Consider the following 20112-nt stretch of genomic DNA (forward strand, 5'->3'; position numbering starts at 1 on the left):
TCCGACAGCTGGAAATGCTCCAGACTGTGTAAACGGTCAAGATCAAACATGGAAGGGGGCTCGGGGATTCTGTCAGGATCTCATTAGGGCGAAAGATCACTTCCAAAATCCAGGAGCTTCGCGGCTGGGAGTGTCCGCTAGCCCTAATGCCAGCCGTCCAGGGATTCAGAGCGGCGGGAACTCCATTTCCCAGAAGCCCTCGCTTCCCCTCTCCCGCAGCTGTCCGCGGCTTTTAACCAGAGACTCCATTTCCCAGAAGTCTCTGCCACCTTGGCACTCTCGCGCGGGCTTCTAGCGAAGGACTACAATTCCCAGAAGGCCTGGCGGAAATGAAGAGTGGCAATCAGCATCGCCCGGGGGTTAGCGAGGGGAGGGGCGGGGTCGGGCGGCAGTGTGGACTCCATTTCCCGGCAGCACCTTGCGAGCGGCGTGTGCGTAGTGTCACGGCAGGGGACCGAAGATGGCGGCGGCGGCGGCCATGAAGAGGCGCTGCTGAGGGGGCGCGAGGGGGACGGAGGCCGGAGCCGCGGTGAGCAAGGGGTGGGGGGAGGGCGCAGCGTGGGCCCTCTGGGGTCGGAGGGAGGAGAAGCCCCCTGAAGGAGCGGGGCCGCTGGCCAGGGTTGGGGCGGCCTGGGGTCGCTGAGTGCGCAGGGGAGCAGTGACGTTGGAAACCCCCTTTTCTCTTGCTGCTCTGGACTCTCCGTGGCTCCCCGCTGCCCTGGGGGCTGAGTTCCAACGCGGCCCCCGAAACGCGTCTGGCCCCCGCCGGCGGAGCTGCTCGGTCCTCTCGGCGCCGCACACTCGCCCCGCGCCCTCTCCTGCGAGGCTGCCACCCCGCCGGCCCCGCAGCACCCGCTTCCCCCAGGTGCCCGGCCGGCTCCCTCCCATTCATCTTGCGGGGCTCGGTGCCGACGTCACTTCCGCTGCCCAGCCCTCCTTTCCCGCCCTCCGCTCCTGTTGGACCCGCTCATAGGTCCCCGCGCCCTTCCGTCACTGTCACGTGCGGCAGGTGCTGGGGAGCGGCCGGGTGGTGAGTGTCGGGGCGCCGCGCGGGGCAGGGGCTCCTGTGTGGTGGTCACCCCACCCCCAGCACAGCGCAAGACCCCCGAAGACACCCAGCTAATGTCCACTGAATGAGTGAAAGCCACCTCTTAGAGCTACTGTGTGCATAGGAGAGGCCTGGTACATGATGGGGGTCCGCCAGGAGGGGAGGAGAAGCTGCTCAGGATGGCAGAAGACTGAGCTTACCGCAAATAACATATATGCATCTGGGGTGTGTGTGTGTATAGCTCAGCTCTTGTGGGTGGTGCCAGGCATGGGATCTTTCACAGGCAAATCTTGGGTGCTGCTGCTGTGCTAAGTTTGATGTTCCCTTATTTAATTAAATTAATAACAATAACATTAATTTTTTTTTCCCAGAGTATTATTCAGCTCTGGAGATTGATCCTAGGACCTCTGAGCCTCAGGCATGAAAGCAAGTCTTTTTTTTTTTTTTTTTTTCTTTTTTACCAGAGCACTGCTCAGCTCTGGCTTATGGTGGTGCAAGGAATTGAACCTGGACTTCGGAGCCTCAGGCATGAGAAGTCTGTTTGCATAACCATCATGCTATCTACCCCTGCCTAAGAAAGTCATTATTAGGGTGGCTGGCCAAACACTTTACACTCCCTTTGGAAGCACCATTCAAAGGGGGGAGTGTCACTAGCAGAACTGTGGTGGGGACTAAGGGCTTGAACCTCTCACACACTATGTGTATTCTACCTGCCAGGTGAGGGTGAGTCGCCATCCAGAACCAGACTTTTGAATTTTATTATTATTTTTATTGTTATTATGCCGCCAGTGTTGTCCACCTCTGCACGATTCTACCTCTCCTAGAAGACTTTTTTCTTTAGAGAGAGAGAATCAAAGGAGAGAGAGAGATCAGGAAGGAGAAACCACAGTTTTCACTCTAAAGAAAAAAGCTGATCTTCACCAGTGGTGGAGCAGTGCTGCCCATGTTCTTCCTCTTTGGCTTTCCCTCTCTATCGCATAAAAAAAGAGAAGTGAAAAAAAAAAATGACCACTGGGAACAGTGGAGGCACCAGAGCCCCAAGTGATAACCCTGGTGGGGAAAATAAAATGCCCCACACAACTGTAAAAAGGGACAAGGCTGGGGCAAAGGGTGAGGCCAATCCGTACATTGATACGGAGCATAGATGCCAACCTGTATTGAAGAGAAAACAAAAGGGGAAATGGAAGAAGACTAAATGGTTAAGTCTCAAAGTAGAAGAGGAAGGAGACAGTAAAAAGAAAAGAAAAGAAATCATAACAATGACCTCCAGGAGCAGTGGATTCGATTCGTAATTCAGGCACTGAACCCCAGCAATAACTGGAGGGGGGGAACAAAAAAAAAAAATCTCCCTGCAAAAAGCAGATTTACTGTGAAAAGGTTCCTTAGATTCTGCTGGGCCAGACTGTGCTGGTGGCCTTGTGGCCTTGGCCCCAGCTTTTGCAAGTGACCAGACCGAGGGGTGGAGAAGGGCTGCCGAGACTGGCAAAACTGGCACTGCTGCCAGCACACTGCTAACTGCAGGACTGTGAAGTAAGGATTAAAACCACTACTCACTCACCTTGAGGCCTGGGAGGTGGCTCAGTAGATAAGAGTGCAGAATTTGGAAGCCTGAGGCTCCAGGTTCAATCCTGGGCAGTGCTCTGGTCTATCTTTCCTACTCATAAATCTTTGAAAGAAAAAAAAAAAAAGAAAGAAACTTTCCTCACAAAGTTGTTGTTAGGAGGGTGAAATGTGTCTTATGTATAAAGTTGTGCCTAGCACCTATTACACATTCAATAAAATTGTTATTCATCAGACAAAAAGTGGCAAGGATACCGAGCCCAGAGACTGGGGAAGCTCTCTGGCAGGTGCTTGCTCAGTGCCAGGCACCTTGTAGGGCTGGGGATGTGGGAAGTGAGCACTTTCAGATACATCCCTGCCCCCACAGATCTTATATAGACATGCAAATCCCGCGGACAAGAAAGCAGTATGGGTGAAAGGGGACAGGAACTTCACCTTTGAAATGGGTGGTCAGAGAAGGCCGCCTCGCTACAAGATGGTTCTGTGGAGACCTGTAGGAAATGAGCTGCTGTGTGAGTCTGAGGAGAGGAGCACGGAACCTTTGGAACCTTTGGGGGGGGGGGGGGGAGAAGGTGCTTGACATTCTCCAGGGACCAGGGGGTCTAGAGCAGGCCAAGAGGGAGATGAAGGCACAGGCAGGAGAAGTCAGAGCCTATAAGGACATTGACTTTGACTTTAAATAAGAGGCAGGGCTGGCAGGATGATGGGAGGGTAAGAAGGAGGCAGTAGGTTAGCTGTGTTGCCTGCATGGGCCACACACACTCAATTTCCCTGCTCCTGGTGGACTTTTTTTTTTTTTGAGGAGAGAAAAGGAGAGCTACCATAGCACTGTTCAACCACTTAGAATTTCTACTTTGCGTAGTGCTCCCGCATCCCCCCCCCCCCCCCCGCCCCGCTGTGTGGTGGCTGGAAGCTCAAACCCAGGTCCTCAAGCACGGTGGTAAAGTGTGCACTCTGGGAGTCTGGCGGTAGAGCAGTGGGTTAAGTGCATGCATGTGGCACGAAGCGCAAGGACCAGCGTAAGGTCCTGGAATCACTTCACAGGCGGTGAAGCAGGTCTGCAGGTGTCTTATCTTTCTCTGTCCCTCTCTGTCTTCCCCTCCTTTCTCCATTTTCCTCTGTCCTGTCCAACAACAATAATAACTACAACAATAAAACAAGGGCAACAAAAGGAAATAAATATTACAAAAAAAATCTTTTTAAAATGTGTGCAGTCTACTGGGGGAGCTGACTCCTGGCCCCTGAACCTTTTAGATGCACCTTGAGCTGGGGGGTGAGGTGGGGGTTGGAACAGCGGTGGGGAGCAGGACGTGCAAGCAGGACGTTCCAAGTTTGATCCCATACATCTGGCACTACAGATTCCAGAGTGATACTGCCCTGGTTCTCTCACTAATCAATAAATCTTTTATCAGAAGATGCAGCTTAAAAAAAAGAAAAAAGAAAAAAACTCTTGGGGCAGGGGTAGACAGCATAATGGTTATGCAAAGAGACTCTCATGCCTGAGGCTCCAAAGTCCCAGGTTCAATCTCCCACATTACTATAAGCCAGAGTTGTTGGTATTTCTCTGTCTTTCTCAGCATCTCTCTAAAAAAAAAAAAAAAAAACTCTTTAGTTGGTGTTAACAGCTCATGCACTATTTTCTAGATCTTTTGTTATGTACATAAAAAGAGAAACTTTGCTGTGTGTACTAACTCATCCTCTCAGACTAGTTTTGGGGACTAAACCCTGGTCACGCCCCTGTACTAAATTTTAAAAATAAAAAAACAGGGCAGGGGTAGATAGCATAATGGTTATGCAAACAGACTGTCATACCTGAGGCTTCAAAGTCCCAGGTTCAATCCCCTGCACCACCATAAACCAGAGCTAATCAGTGCTCTGGTAAAAATAAAATAAATAGTGGTCCAGGAGGTGGTGCAGTGAATAAAGCATTGGACTCTTAATCATAAGGTCCTTAGTTTGATCCCCGGCAGCACATGTACCAGAGTGATGTCTGGTTCTTTCTCTCCTCCTGTCTTTCTCATGAATAAATAAATAAATTCTTTAGAAAAAAATAAATAAAGGGCCAGGCGGTGGCACACCTAGTAAAGCACACATACTGCAGTGCTTAAGGTTGCAGGTTTGAGCCCCTGGTCCCCACATACAGGGGGGAAAGCTTCATGAATGGTGGAGCAGGGCTTCAGGGGTTTTTCTGTCTCCTCCCCTTTCAATTCCTCTCTGTCTCTCTCCAATAAAAAAAATAAAAATTAAAAACCAAAACCATCCTGGAGCCAGTGAGATAGCTCACCTAGGAGGGTGACTGCTTTGCCCACAACCTAGTTCAAGCCTCTGGCACACCACATGGGAGAACCATAGCACTGGGGAAGCTCCAGCACTGCTGTGTGTTTCCTTTTAATGAGTTTGATTTGAGCCTTGAAGTCCCGGAGATGACCCCCTCCCCCTCCCAAGAAAAAAAATCAGGGAAGATAGCTCACCTGGTTGAGCCTATGCATTTCTATGCTTCAGGGCCCAGATTTGAGTTCCCGGCAGCACATAGGAGGACCTGCATAGCGCCAAAGGAACCTCCACGATTGGTGGAGCAGACAATGTAAATAAAAATTAAGGAGGGCAGAGAGACAGTATAATGGTTATGTAAAAAGATCTTCATGTCTGAGGCTCCAGAGTTACAGGTTCAGTCCCCTGCATGAACATAGCTGAGCAGTGCTCTGGTTTAAAAAAAAAAAAAAAAGAAAAAGCAGGCAGTGGTAGACTGGTTGAGTGCACTGTTACTGTAAGTGAGGATCCAGGTTCGAGCCCCTGCTCCCCAACTGCAAGGGAGAAAGCAGCTTTACAAGCAGTGAAGCAGGTCTGCAGGTGTGTCTGTCTCTTCCTCCCCTCTCAATTTCTCATTGTTCTGTCAAATAAAATAGAGAAAGGAGGAAAAAAAAAAAAAAGGTCACTGAGTGGTAGATTCATGGTGCTAGTGCTGAGTCCCAGTGATAACCCTGGCGGCAATTAAAAAACCAAAACAAAAACTAGGGACCCCACAACGTTCCAGGAAAGTAGCTGGCACATAATTTTATTCCACAAGACCTTTCCTGACGTGCTGAGTGCCTCCTTCGTGCAGGCCTCACGGCAGCTGCTCCTCAGAGCCGTGTCGCAGGAAGCACGTTCTGCTGTGCCGGCAGGGGGACAGGAGGCCCTCGGGCTGGCGTGGCAGCTGCTGTGTTCACTTGTTCAGTCACTCCACTGGTAAGCAAAGAGGGGGAGGGGGAGACATTCACCTCTCCCAAGTTACACTCCCTGGATACAGACCCTGAGTGGACCGAGTCTTCAGAGGACTCCACAGGGACAGGACGGGCTGGAGAGCACTGCTAGCACCTCCTCCCACAGTCAGTGGGAGGAAGGATTGACCTGGCCCACCCCCGGGGCCCCAGAGCTTGACCCACCTCTCCTCCAGGGTGCAGCAGGCAGCAGCCATGGCAGGCAGCACTGGCGACAGCGTCACTCGCCGCAGTGTGGCCTCACAGTTCTTCACACAAGAGGAGGGGCCGGTCATTGACGTCATGACCACCTCAGAGAGGGTGAGCTTGAAGGGAAGGCCCTGGGGAGTGGGGATAGACGGATACCCTCCATATAGAGGAACCCTGTGAATGCCAAGAGGCCAGAGTAGGCAAGACTGGCATCGTCACCTGCCTCCCCCCCCTCCCCCAGGTGGTGGATCTTTTGAACCAGGCCGCTCTCATCACCAATGACTCGAAGATCACAGTGCTCAAGCAGGTGAGGGGTGGGGTGGTGCCAGGCTGAGCTGGATAAGAGAGCCGGCCGGCGTGGGGCATGTGAAAGGAAGACCCTGGTGTGGGGGCAGAGACGGATTGCCATATGCTCCTGGTGCCTCATGGGAGCCCTGTGGACAGCCCCGGGGAACTGTGAATGGTGACGTGGTGCTTTGATGTTTCTGTCTCTTTCAGTTCCTCTCTATCTCCTCTTGGTATTTTATAGAAAACAAACAATAATAATTTGGGCCAGGGAGTCCACTCAGCAACATCAAGCATGCATGAGGGTCTCTGTTCATTCTCAGCTGCCCAGTTAGAAAGATTCTGGTCACACATCTAAGCACTGAGGTACACTTGCTCTGTTCTGTCTGGCTCTGCTCTCATTTGGTTTCTCCCCAAAGCTCTGAAAGAGGATGCTTTCCTGCCTGCTTCCCACTGAGAAGCAGAGTCTCAGAGCTGAAGTAACGAGCCCAGGGTCCCTCTGCAAGGAACCGACTGAGCTAGGACTTGAATGCTGGATTCCGACTCCAAATCCTAAGCTCTTCACCCCTTCTCCCCCCGTGTTTCTGCTCTGCCAGGGTTCTACCCTGTGTGTGTGTGGGGGGGGCAGTCAGAATTCAGAGTGGGTGGTCCACAGAGGGTGCAGTGAGTGACTCCCCAACTAGGGTAAGGAGTCGGGGCGGGCTTTCTGGAAGAGGGGACATCTGAACTGAAACCTGGAGGGTAAGGAGAGAACCAGGCCAGGTAAGGGAGGTGGGGGAGAGCATCTCAAGAATGAGGTGGTAGCGTGCAGGAGTTGTACGAGAGAAGTGGCGGGTTTGACTCCCCGCACCAGCAGCAGTCAGAGCTGAGCAGTGCTCTGGTCTGAAACAAAGAAAGAAGGAAGAGACAGAAGAACTTGTGCAAAGGCAAAGGTGGATGTAGGGGTCTGAGGGCGCTGGATGTGGTTCAGAAGTGGTGGCAGGTAGGTGGAATTCAGGGGTTGGGTTGGGTGGCCTTGGCCAGGCAACTTCCCTTCAGTGATAGAATGGGGTATGCCGGCCGGCACCAGGCCTGTGTGAGCTCTGACATGAGCTTGTCCGGGAGAAGGATTTATTTGAAGAGTCCGGCAGGTCCCAGGGCCTTAAGGAGCAGGCCCTCGCCATCATCAAATGCCTGCAGAATGGTGGCAGTGCCACTGAAAGAGAAGTACTGGAAGTCACGGCAGGACCCTCTTCTTGCTAGCCCCCTTGTAGGTCACGTGCTCACCAGCCACCAGGCCCTGCGGCTTGGGGTCTTCCTGAAGCCTTGTGGTAGCTCTGGGGGTCAATGTTCAGATGCCTGCTTTACAGGGCTAGCAAGCTAGCTCGCCGGGAAAGGTGACTGGTCTACCAGATGCAGGACTCAGGTTCAAGCCTGGCCCTCACTGCACTGAGGGATGCTTTTGTGCTGTGGTGTTTTTCCTCCTCCTCTTCTCCAGTGAAGGTCACTTCCTCCAGCCCCACTCCCTACTCCCTCCCCCCAAAAAAAAACAATTCCCATTTTTATAGAAGAGTAAACACTCTGAGGGAAGGCAGCTCGCCGAGGCCTTAGAGGGAGTGACAGAGTCAGGATTGGGTGTATGTGCTGCCTGCCCCCCAGGCTGCTTTCCCGTGTGTCCCCATCTTCATCAGTTAGATGATTAGATCCTCCTTTTATGTGTGGACTCCTCCTCGCTATCCCACTCTCCTTCGAGGACCAAGAGAGAGCTCACTCGAGAGGGTCTGTACCAGGCTCAGTCCCCAGTATGTTGGCACCAGGGAAAGTTTCATTGATGAAACAGTGCCGTTTCTCCCTCTCCCCCCCCCCCTCCACAAAATAAAAAGGATGGAATATGTATGTGTCCTTCCAGGTTCAGGAACTGATCATCAACAAAGACCCCACGTTGCTAGACAACTTCCTGGACGTGAGTGGCTGTGGGGCAAAGAAGGGGTCTGGGTGTGGGGGTAGGTCCTGCTGCAGTCCCGACCCACCTTCTTCCTGATACTGGCAGGAGATCATCGCCTTCCAAGCCGACAAGTCCATCGAAGTGCGGAAATTTGTCATCGGCTTCATCGAGGAAGCATGGTATGGGACGGTGCAAAGGACACCCCCTGGGAGCGCCCTTGGCCTACTCACCTCTTCATCCCTGGCCCGGCCCTGCCCTGAGCACCCCACTCTGCTTCCTAGACTCCTCTGTCCCCTACCATGCACAGCCTGCCCAGCGAGTTTGAGTCAGACGGAGATCTTGGCGTCAGTGTGGCTCCTCTACCTCTCCCACATGCCACAGCTTCACCCTCCACTCTACCCTCAACAAGTGGCCACTTTGCAGACACTGCCCGGCTGTTCGCTGGCTTGGGCCACCTGTCCCTCCAGCCTCGGTGACTGAGTGAGCTGCTCTGGCTCCTCCCTACTTCTGCTCTCTTTTTGGTTTCATTGAATTTGCATAACATAAAATTGACTTTTATCTTTTATCTTCTTGCCTCCTCCTCCTCCTCTTCTTTTTGGTTTCACGGCACTGGGGAATGAACCCGGGACCTCATGCATGCGTCATACAACTGAACAACTGAATGACCTCTCTGGCTCAGTTTTCTATTCTTGTTTATTATATTAATTTATAATAATAAATAAATAATTGGATAGAGATAGAGAATAGTTGGATAGAGATAGAGAAATTGAGAGGAGAGAGAGAGACCTGTAGTACTGCTTCACCACTTGTGAAACTTTCCTCCTGCAGATGGGGACCAGGGTATTGAACCTGGGTTCTCACACACTGTAACGTGTACGCTTAACCAGGTATACCACTGCCTGGCCCCTCTATTCTTTTTTTTTTTTTTTTAATTTTATTTATTTACTTTCCCTTTTGTTGCCCTTGTTTTTATTGTTGTAGTTATTACTGTCGTTGTTAGATAGGACAGAGAGACATGGAGAGAGGACGGGAAGACAGAAATCGGGAGAGAAAGACAGACACCTGCAGACTTGCTTCACCGCCTGTGAAGTGACTCCCCTGCAGGTGGGGAGCTGGGGGCTCGAACTGGGATCCTTATGCCAATCCTTGCGCTTTGTGCCACGTGCACTTAACCCGCTGCGCCACCACCCAACTCCCTATTCTTATTTTTTAAGGAAAAGAGAGAGTGAAAGATCCAGAGCACCACTTGGCATGTGTAAGCCTGGGGATCAAACTCAGATCTTTACGCTTATAAGTTCAGTGTTCTACCACCAGCCAGGCCACAAAGACTACAGATGTCTCAGGAGTGTAACTCCACACCTTTTCAAAATGTTTTCCACAACCAACACCAAAGAGCTAGTGCTACTCCACCCACTCAACCCACTCCTATCTTCTGCTTTGGGGATCCCATCCAGTGGGATCCTCTCTAAGCCAACTTTTTCAAATAAAGAAATAGACACCACAGTACCAACCAAGGTGGTAGGAACCAGACTTGAACCTAGGTTGCCTGTGTGACAAAGCAGCTCACTGCATGTCATCTGTTTTGCCGTTACTCATGATTCAGTTCTTTAGTGTGATTCAAGAATTTCTTTTCTTTCTTTCTTCCTTCCTGCCTTTCTTTATTTTAATATTATTAATATGCTTTTTATAAATGAGGAAGATAGGAGGAGAGAGAAAAAGAACCAGGCACCACTTTGGTACATGTGCTGCTAGGGTTTGAACTCAGGACCTCCTGCTTGAGTGTCCATCTCCTGGACCACTATTAATATATTTTTAATCAGATCACTGCTCTTCTCTGGCTTATAGTGGTACCAGAAATTGAACCTGAGACTTTGGAGTCTCAGGCATGAAAATCTTATTATTATTTTTTTTAATATCTATTCCCTTTTTGTTGCCCTTGTTGTTTTATTGTTGTAGTTATTATTGCTGTCTGTCTTCATTGTTGGATAGGACAGAGAGAAATGGAGAGAGGAGGGGAAGACAAGAGGGGGAGAGAAAGATAGACACCTGCAGACCTGCTTCACCACTTGTGAAGTGACTCCCCTGCAGGTGGGGAGCCAAGGGCTCAAACCAGGATCCTTACGCCGGAAAAATCTTTCTTTCTTTTTTTTTTTTTTTTTTTTTAAAGATTTATTTATTTATTTATTTATGAGAAAGATAGAAGGAAAGAGAGAAAGAACCAGATATCACGCTGGTACATGTGCTGCCAGGGATTGAACTCAGGACCTCATGCTTGAGAGTCTAGTGCCTTAGCCACTGCGCCACGTCCCGGACCACAAAAATCTTATTTCTTAACCACTGTGCTATCTCCTTGGCACAAAGGAAAAAATTTGTTTTCATTTGAGCTGACACATCCAAGTTCTGTGTTCGCTGCTATGCTGCCTCCTGGGCTGCAGTTCGTCTGCCCTAATCTTAAGCTCAGTGATCTGACCTTGATTTCTGTCTTTCTGCTATATATTTTAGTTCAGCCACTGTATTTTTTTATTTCTATGTTTTTTTAAAAAATATTTTTATTGTAGTGCAGGAGGTGGCACAGTGGCTAAAGCACTGAACTCTCAAGTATGAGGTCCTGAGTTCAGTCCTGGCAGCACATGTATCAGAGTGATGCCTGATTCTTTCTCTCTCCTCCTACCTTTCTAATAAGTAAACAAAAATATTTAAAATACATATTTTTAATTTATTACTCGATAGAGAGTGAGAAACTGAGAGGAAGAGGAGATAGGGAGAGAGACACCTCCCCTTTTAGTTTCTGTTCAATAATAAATAAAAATAAAGATTAAAAATAATAAATTTGTTTAAAAATAAAGATTTTATTTATGAAGAGAGAACCAGAGCATCACTCTAGTACATGCAGCGCCAAGGATCAGATTCTGGACCTCATTCAGTCTCTTTAAGAGTCCAAATCTGTCTACTTCCTGTGCCAATAGTTCTGTAGTTTCTGTTAGGACATTCCAAATATACATGATACAAACAATTTTCTTTAATATTTATGTATGTAAATATTTATTGTATAAAGACATACATTGAGAGGGAATGAAGAGGAGAGACACCTGCAGCGCTCCTTCACCATTCATGAAATTTCCCCCTGCAGGGGGGGACCAGGAGCTTGAACCTGAGTCCCTGCATATTATAACATGTCTGCTCTACCAACTGTGCCACTGCTTTGCTGTATTAGGTAGAGACAGAAATTCAGAGGAGAGGGGGAGAGATACCTGCAGGCCTGTATCACCACTCATGAAACTTCCCCACTGCAGGTGGGGATGAGAGGCTTGAACCTGTGTCCTTGTGCACTGTAAGATGTGCACTTACCCAGGTGCACCACCGCATGGCCCCTTCTATATGTTTTTTTTTTATCTACTTTTTTTAAAATTTATTTATTTGTTTTTAGATAGAGACAGAAATTGAGAGAGGAGGAGATAGAGAGGAAGAGAGACTCCTGCAGACCTGCTTCACTGCCTGTGAAGCAACTCCCCTGCAGGTAGAGAGCTGGGGGCTCGAACCGGGATCCTAACCGGTCCTTGTGCTTTGTGCCACATGCGCTTAACTCGCAGCGCTGCTGCCCGACTCCCTAAATCTACTTTTTCTTTACTCCTTTTGATCAAGACAAAAATTGAGATGGAAGAGGGAGATGGGGGAGGTGAGAGACACTTTTTTTAAGTCTAAAGATCTAGCCACTAAATTATCATTATTGGTTAGAGACAGTCAGAAATCAAAAGGGAAGGGGGAGATAGAGAGGAAGAGACAGAGAGACACCTGCAGACCTGCTTCACCACTTGCAAAGCTTTCCCCTGCAAGAGGGTACTGGGGATTCCAACCTGGGTCATTGTGCACTGTAATGTGCATTCAGCCAGGTGTACCACCACCCGGCCCCTTCACTTTTTTATTTATTTTTAATGAGACCAGAGTCCTGCCCCACTGTTAATGGTATTTTAAAGATTTTATTTATTTATTAATGAGAAAGATAGGAGAAAGAACCAGATATCACTGTGTACATGTGCTGCCAGGGGTCAGACTCAGGACCTCATGCTTGAAGACTCCAATGCATTATCCATTGCGCCACCTCCTGAACCACATGCTATTTTTTTTTAATCTCTCTCTCTCAAATAGTTTATTTTTCTTGCCTCCAGGGTTATCGCTGGAGCTCAGTGCCTACACTATGAATCCACTGCTCCTGGAGGCCAGTTCCCGCCCCACCTTTTTTTGTTGTTGTTGTTGCCCATGTTGTTGGATAGGACAGAAAGACATTGAGAGAGATGGGACACGTAGGGGGAGAGAAAGAGACACACCTGCAGACCTGCTTCAGGTGTGTGGGTAGCCAGGGGTTTGAACTGGGATCCTTACACCGGTCCTTGTGCTTTGTGCCATGTGCGCTTAACCCTCTGTGCTACTGCACGACCCCAGAATAATTTATTTATTGACACAGAAAGAAAGTAAAGCCAGTGTCACTTTGGTACATCTGGTGCTGGGGATTGAAGTTGGACCTATGCTTATTTTTTTTTTTTTTTTTTTTACCTCCAGGGTTATCGCTGGTGCTCGGTGCCTGCACTGGGAATCCACTGCTCCTGGAGGCTGTTTTTTTTCCCTTTTGTTGCTTTTGTTGTTTTATCGTTGTTGTTATTATTATTGTTGTTACTGCTGTCGTTGATGTTGGATAGGACAGAGAAATGGAGAGGGGGAGAGAAAAATAGACACCTGCAGACCTGCTTCATCGCCTGTGAATCGGACTCCCCCTGCAGGTGGAGAGCCCGGGGCTCGATCCAGGATCCTTATGCCTGTCCTTGTGCTTTGTGCCACCTGGGCTTAACCCGCTGCACTACCACCCGGCCCCCGGACCCATGCTTTTTTTTTTTTTTTTTTAAATATTTTATTTATTTATTCATGAGAAAGATAGGAGGAGAGAAAGAAAGAACCAGACATCACTCTGGTACATGTGCTGCCGGAGATTGAACTCAGGACCTCATGCTTGAGAGTCCAATGCTTTAACCACTGTGCCACCTCCAGGACCACCGGACCCATGCTTTTAAAAGTCCACCTCTAGCCACTGCATCACTTCTTGGACATCTCTTTCTCTCTCTTTTTCTACCTGAAAAAGTTGACCGGAAGTGGTGAAACCCAGGCAGCAGCAGCAGTAGCAACAAAACCAAAAAAGTAAACATTTCATTCCTCCAAAAGTAAACACTCCATCCACCCTGCCACTTCTTCTCTTACACTCAGCTGTTAGAGTAAGTTTGCTAAAATGGAAATCAGTGATCCTGGTCCAACTCAAAGCAAATTCTCCACACTGCCACCTGTGGTCCCTCACTTCCCTTCAGCCACACAGTATAAGGTTGCAAGGCTCACCCAGGTCAGGGGGTTTAGGTGCCCAGGCAGAGGCCGAGAGATAGTTCACCCTGTGGAGCACACCCTTTGTCATGTCTGTGGACCCAAGTTCGAGTCGACCGTTCACTGCTTGGGAGCACCGTGCACAGGGAAAGCTTCACATAGCAGTGAAGCAGTGTGGTGGTGTCTCTCCTTTTCTGTTTATCACCCTCTGTCTCGAAAAATAAAGCAATAGCTAGCGAGGGGGCTGGGCAGTGGCAAACGCGTGAGGATCTGGATTTGAGTCTCCACTACCCCATCTGCAGGGGGCAAGCTTCATGAGCAGTGAGCATGGCGGCAGGTGTCTCTCCATTCCCTGTCAATATCAACCTGTCCTATCAAAGAAAACTAAATAAAGGGTGGGGCTAGATAGCATAGTGGTTCTGCAAAGAGACTCATGCCTGAGGCTCCGAAGTCCCAGGTTCAATCCCCTGCACTACAATAAGCCAGAGCTGTGCAGTGCTCTGGTGTTCCTCTCTGTGTCTGTCTCTCAAAAATAAAATAAATAAAATACTTTTAAAAAATTAAAAAAAAAGAAAACTAAATAAAGTAAAAAACTTAAAAAGTAAAGCAGAAAATCCAAACCCAGGTGGAAATGGTGAGATTATGCCGGCATGAAACCTCAGTGCAAACCCTGGAGCAAAATAATAGCAAGGTGCCAGGCATTGCTCTTTGCCTCTGGGTGTGCTGGCAAGGAAAGCCGGTGCCACCCCTGACCCTGCCCATCTCTCTTCCAGCCTGACAGGCCAACCCTGACGCCCCTTTTCCCCTGCGCCCAGACCCCCATCTGCCCAGAGTCCCACCTTGACCCTGCTCTTTCTCTCCACCTCCCAGTAAGCGAGACATCGAGCTACTGCTGAAACTGATCGCCAACCTCAACATGCTCTTACGGGACGAAAATGTGAATGTGGTGAAGAAGGCCATCCTCACCATGACGCAGCTCTACAAAGTGGCCCTGCAGGTGAGCGCTGCCTTGCCCTTCCCGGGGACACCGCACCCACTGGGCAGGTCTCCTTGCTAGACCCACCTGCCGGAGCTCCGCAGCAAAACCTGTTTTTTGCTAATGGTGGTGGTGCTGGGGCCTTGCATATGCATGACACCATGGCTCCCAAAGAACCTTTGTCTTTCTTTTTTAAGACTTTTCTTTTTTCATTTTGTTCACGAGAGATTCACTGAGAGAGGCAAGAACATCACTCAGGCATGCTTGTTGCTAGGAATCATACTTGGAAGCCCACATATTTGAGTCCAGCACTCTGCTCTGCCACCTCCCAGCCCCGCCCCAGTCCCCCGCTTTATTCTTTCTGTCCAGATGGGGGGGGGGGCTAGGCAGGGAACACCGCAGCACTGCTCCACTGTCCATGAGGCTTGCTCTGGTGCTCTGGTGCTCTCGTGTGTTGCCAGGCTCAAACCAAGGGCATCACAAAGCCTGCTTCCTACTGAGTGAGCTGTCTTCTGGTGCCATGCCAGAATCCTATGGGCACGGTGGGCTGCTGTTGGTCTTTGGGAGCAGAGTAGAATGTGGTGCCGTGAGTCTGGGAATTGCCATCAACCCATCCCTCCACCTGCTCATCAATTGCAGTCAGCAAACATTTCCCCCAGTATCTCCTCTGTGATGCAGACAGGGCGCATGCTGCCTTGATGGTCCTCACTGCTGAGTGAGGGAGACAGGCCCTTGTCCAAGAAGTGCAGAGATAATGTTTGTGGACTGTAGTAAGTGCTACAGGGAGATGAGCAGAGTATGGTGTGATGTTCATGGGCCATTTGTGAAATAAATGAATCTTTCATTTCAACCACCACTAGTGAAGTCAGCAGTATTAATTCTTTATTTATTCCCTTTTTTGTTGCCCTTTATGTTTTATTGTTGTAGTTATTATTGATGTCATTGTTGGATAGGACAGAGAGAAATGGAGAGAGAAGGGGAAGACAGACACCTGCAGACCTGCTTCACTGCCTGTGAAGCAACTCCTCTGCATGTGGGGAGCCGGGGGCTCGAACCAGGATCCCTATGCTGGTCCTTGCGCTTTGCGCCACCTGCGCTTAACCTGTTGTGCTACCGCCCGACTCCCAGTATTAATTCTTTATCTCCCTTAAGATTTGAGTCTGAGTGTTGGGGGGCGAGGTGGCAGAGGTAGTTCATCAGGTAGGTTGCATGTATTGCCTTGTCCATGGCTTAGGCTAGAGTCCTAGTACCACATGGGAAGAGCCTTGGTAATGAGGGGAGCTCTGGTATTCTGGTGTCTCTTCTTTCTGTCTGTCTGTCTCTCTCCTTTCTCTCACTTGCTGAGTCAACAAAAACATCAGCCCAGGAGCTCAGGCACAAGACCCCAGCTCCACGCACAGAGAGATCTGCATCTTCGGGCCAGGGAGATTGCAGAGTAGTAGTGGTTTTTCACAGAAGTCACATGGAATAAAAGTTCTTAAATTTCATCCCCTGCACCACCATCAATCAGAGTTCAGTGGTCCTCCTGTCAAAAAGCAAACAAGCAATTAAACCAAATCAGAAATTTGTGGCCAGGGAAGTGACACAACGGTAGAATGAAGGACTGGCAAGCCCGAGGTCCTGTTACCACATATGCCTGTAACGTTCTGGTTCATTCTCTATCATAAATAAACTTTAGGGCAGGGGAGACAGCATAATGGTTATGAAAAAGTCTTTCATGCCTGAGAATTTGAGGTCCCAGGTTCAATCTCCCTATACCACCATAAGCCAATACTGAGCAGTGTTCTGGTAAATAAACATTAAAAGGAAAAAATATGGGCCAGGCAGTAGCACAGTGAGTTAAGCGCACATGGTGCAAAGCGCAAGGACCAGCATAAGGATCTGAGTTGAAGCCCCCGGCTCCCCACCTGCAGGGAAGTTGCTTCACAAGCTGTGAAGCAGGTCTGCAGGTGTCTATCTTTCTCTCCCCTTCTCTGTCTTCCCCTCCTCTCTTGATTTTTCTCTGTCCTATCCAACAACAACAGCAATGACAATAATAACAACAACAAGGGCAACAAAATGGGGAGAAAAAAAAGGAAAAAAATATTTTGCCTTGGTCACTCTGGGCTGTCACTGTTGTGATTTTCATGAGGGCAGGATGAGACCTTTCTTGGTCACCACTGGGTCCTGTTCCCAGAATCACACAGGACAAGACTCAGCTATATGTCATTAACCAGCATCATTATTTCTGGGTTGTGGTGCACTTGGGTCTGTCCTCATCCTTTCTGATGCTCCCTCCCTCCTTCCCCCTATAGTGGATGGTGAAGTCCCGGGTCATCAGCGAACTCCAGGAGGCCTGCTGGGACATGGTGTCTGCCATGGCGGGAGACATCATCCTGCTGCTGGACTCTGACAACGATGGCATCCGCACTCACGCCATCAAGTTTGTGGAGGGCCTCATTGTCACTCTGTCACCCCGCATGGCTGACTCAGACGTGCCCCGTCGGCAGGAACATGACATCAGCCTGGACCGGGTCCCACGGGACCACCCTTATATCCAGCACAGTGAGTGCCACCCCCTCACTTCTCCTGCTCACCCCCTCACTTCTCCTGCTCCCCATTTCTAGCCTTCTGAGAGTTCTCCAGACTGCTCTACACAGGGGTTGGATCCATTTACATTCCCACCTATAGTGTGGGGGGGTTCCTTTGTCCCCACAACCTCTGCAGCATTTGTTGTTCCTATTGTTTCTGATGAAAGAATTCTCACAGGAGTGAAGTGGTATCTCATTGTTGTCTTTGCATTTCTCTGACAATCAATGACTTGGAACATTTTTCATATGTTTGTTGCCCTTTTGGATCTCTTCTTGGGTGAATATTCTGTTCATATTCTTTCCCCATTTCTGATTGGGGTCATTTTTTTGTTGTTGCTGAGTTTCATGAGCTCTTTATATATTTTGGTTATTAGCCTTTTGTCTGATGTATGGCATATAAATTTCACTCTTTTTTTTAATATTTATTCCCTTTTGTTGTTTTATTGTTGTAGTTATTGTTATTGATGTCATTGTTGGATAGGACAGAGAGAAATGGAGAGAGGAGGGGAAGACAGAGAGGGGGAGAGAAAGACAGACACCTGCAGACCTGTTTCACCACTTGTGAAGTGACTCCCCTGCAGGTGGGGAGCTGGGGGCTTGAACCGGGATTCTTAGGCCGGTCCTTGTGCTTTGCACCACATGCGCTTAACCTGCTGCGCTACCATCCGACTCCCAAGTTCTCTCATTCTGTAAGGGGCCTCTTTGGGGGATGGCTTCTTTTGCTGTGCTGAAGCTTTTCAATTTGATGTAGTTTCATTGGTTTATTTTTGTTTTAGTCATCCTTGCAGTTAGATTTGTATCATTGAAGATGCCTATAAAATTTAGATGGAAAAGAGTTCTGCCAATATATATATATATATATATATATACTTTTTTTTTTTTCCCTAAGTATTTGATGGTTTCTGGTCTAGCAGCATCCAAGTCCTTGATCCATTTAGGGTTTACTTTTGTGTGTGGTGAAATGTAGTAGGGGTCTCTCTCCTTTGGGCTCCAGAGACCTGGGAGTCAGGCCCTTGGCAACTGGCTCTTTCTCTTGCTAGATGTGCTGTGGGAAGAGGGCAAGACGGCCTTGGAGCAGCTACTCAAGTTCATGGTGCATCCTGCCATCTCCTCCATCAACCTGACCACGGCGCTCGGCTCCCTCGCCAACATCGCCCGCCAGCGGCCCATGTTCATGTCCGAGGTCATCCAAGCCTACGAAACCCTGCACGGTAGGCGAAATACTTCAAGCTATTCCACTTCTCTTCTCCCCCAACAAAATATAGTGGACCGATGTGTGTTGATGAACACTAGGTGATTACATTGTTTTATCTCTACTTTCCTGCACATGAGAAAACTGAAAAGTCTGGGGTTGAGGCATAAGTGTGTGTGGATCATGAATCGGCCCCTGGGACTGATGGCCCTGAGAGATAGCTTCACTTGGCAACCAGGGGAGAGGGGCTCCCTTCCCAGTCATTCCTGCCACAGTCTGAGGGCTAGTGCTCATTGTTTCTGATTGGCTGAGAGGAGATGACAAGCCTGCCTCTGAACCAATCACAGTTGCCAAGGTGTTGAGTGTTCTCTCTGGCCCTGAGTCACTCACCCACTTGGGCTGAGCATGGAGCCTCGATTGTTCCCTCAGAGAATGGGAGTGTTGTTACAGGCTGAAGAAGGGGGGAAGGATACCTGGCAGGCAAAATTACAGGCATCCTCTTACCCTCTGGCCCAGGGGAGGCTTGCTCGTCAAGGAGACTACTAAGGCATTCTGGTGGTGAGCTGTTGCCGTGGTTCAGTTGGGACATTCTGAAGATGAAGTTGGTGTTTATAACCTTCCCCCTGGGGGAGGCATATTGCAATTCCTAGACCAGAGATGAAAGGGAAGGAGGCTTGATGTTTAAGAAAAGAGAGAGCCTTTTGCCTCATGTGAAAGTTGATTAACAGCAGTGGCGACTTGTTGAGGGGCTTAAACATCAGCTGACACTGATGCCTCCGGAGAAAGGCCCTATATTAGATCTGAGAGTGAAGGAACTTTTCCAGGAGATTGCCGAGCTGGAGGTTGGAGAATGAAACTAGCAGAGCCCCCAAGGTTGATCTGTCCACGAAGCTCTAACCTCTTTCCCGCCCCGCAGCCAACCTTCCCCCGACGCTGGGCAAATCTCAGGTGAGCAGCGTGCGCAAGAATCTCAAGTTGCACCTGCTGAGCGTGCTGAAGCACCCAGCCTCTTTGGAGTTCCAGGCCCAGATCACCACCCTGCTGGTGGACCTGGGCACTCCCCAGGCTGAGATCGCCCGCAACATGCCCAGCGCCAAGGATGCCCGTAAGCGGCCCCGAGACGACGCTGACTCCACACTCAAGAAGATGAAGCTAGGTGAGTGAGCTCCAGGAGGTGGTAGCAGAAATGGACCTTTTGATCTTGTTCCTTCTCTGTGTGATCATGCGCCACGATACTTGCATTGCTTAGTTGAACCAGAAGTCTACACTAGTATCAGTATAATTATATAAGTGGCATTTTATAAATGCAAGCGTGTGGTAAGTGATATCCTGATAAAATTACTGGCAGCCCGGAAGATGGCGCCAGTGGGGGAAGTGTTATTCTTAAGTACAAGGTCCCAAATTCAAGCCCCAGTATTGCATATGCCAGAGTGATATTCTGGTTCCCTCCTCTCTCTCTCTCATTAATGAATAAGAAAATGTTATTTAAAAATAGGGGCTGGGATGGGGCGCACCTGGTTGAGTGCACATGTTATACTGCCCAAGGAGCTGGATTCAAGCCCCTGGTTCCCACCTGCAGGGAGAAAGCTTTTAAGTGACAAAGCAATGTTGTAGATGTCTTTCTTCCTCTGCATCTTCCCCTTATCTCTCAATTTCTCTATTAAATAAATAAATAAATAATATGAATTATCTTTATTTATTGGCTAAAGACAGTCAGAAATCAAGACGGAATGGGGACATAGAGAGA

The 20112-nt window shown here is 49.1% G+C and overlaps 1 protein-coding gene across 4 annotated transcripts in view; it reads left to right on the forward strand.

Moving 5' to 3' along the window:
* The first annotated feature begins 388 nt into the window (after positions 1 to 388).
* Positions 389 to 20112, forward strand: part of SYMPK (symplekin scaffold protein) — a 46091-nt gene continuing 26367 nt past the window's right edge. For 2 of the 4 annotated variants that reach the window (XM_016192163.2, XM_060186103.1), the window contains exons 1-9: positions 389 to 529; positions 6045 to 6168; positions 6299 to 6364; positions 8231 to 8284; positions 8372 to 8445; positions 14498 to 14624; positions 16898 to 17147; positions 18214 to 18384; positions 19282 to 19521. In XM_016192163.2, coding sequence (XP_016047649.2) covers positions 6064 to 6168; positions 6299 to 6364; positions 8231 to 8284; positions 8372 to 8445; positions 14498 to 14624; positions 16898 to 17147; positions 18214 to 18384; positions 19282 to 19521 — 1087 coding nt within the window. In that variant the 5' untranslated portion in view covers positions 389 to 529; positions 6045 to 6063. Of the gene's footprint in view, positions 530 to 678; positions 1031 to 6044; positions 6169 to 6298; positions 6365 to 8230; positions 8285 to 8371; positions 8446 to 14497; positions 14625 to 16897; positions 17148 to 18213; positions 18385 to 19281; positions 19522 to 20112 lie in introns of those variants that run through there. The other 2 variants (XM_060186102.1, XM_060186104.1) reach the window with 2 other exon arrangements.

This window comes from Erinaceus europaeus, chromosome 2, assembly GCF_950295315.1.
Source record: "Erinaceus europaeus chromosome 2, mEriEur2.1, whole genome shotgun sequence".
Taxonomy (NCBI): domain Eukaryota; kingdom Metazoa; phylum Chordata; class Mammalia; order Eulipotyphla; family Erinaceidae; genus Erinaceus; species Erinaceus europaeus.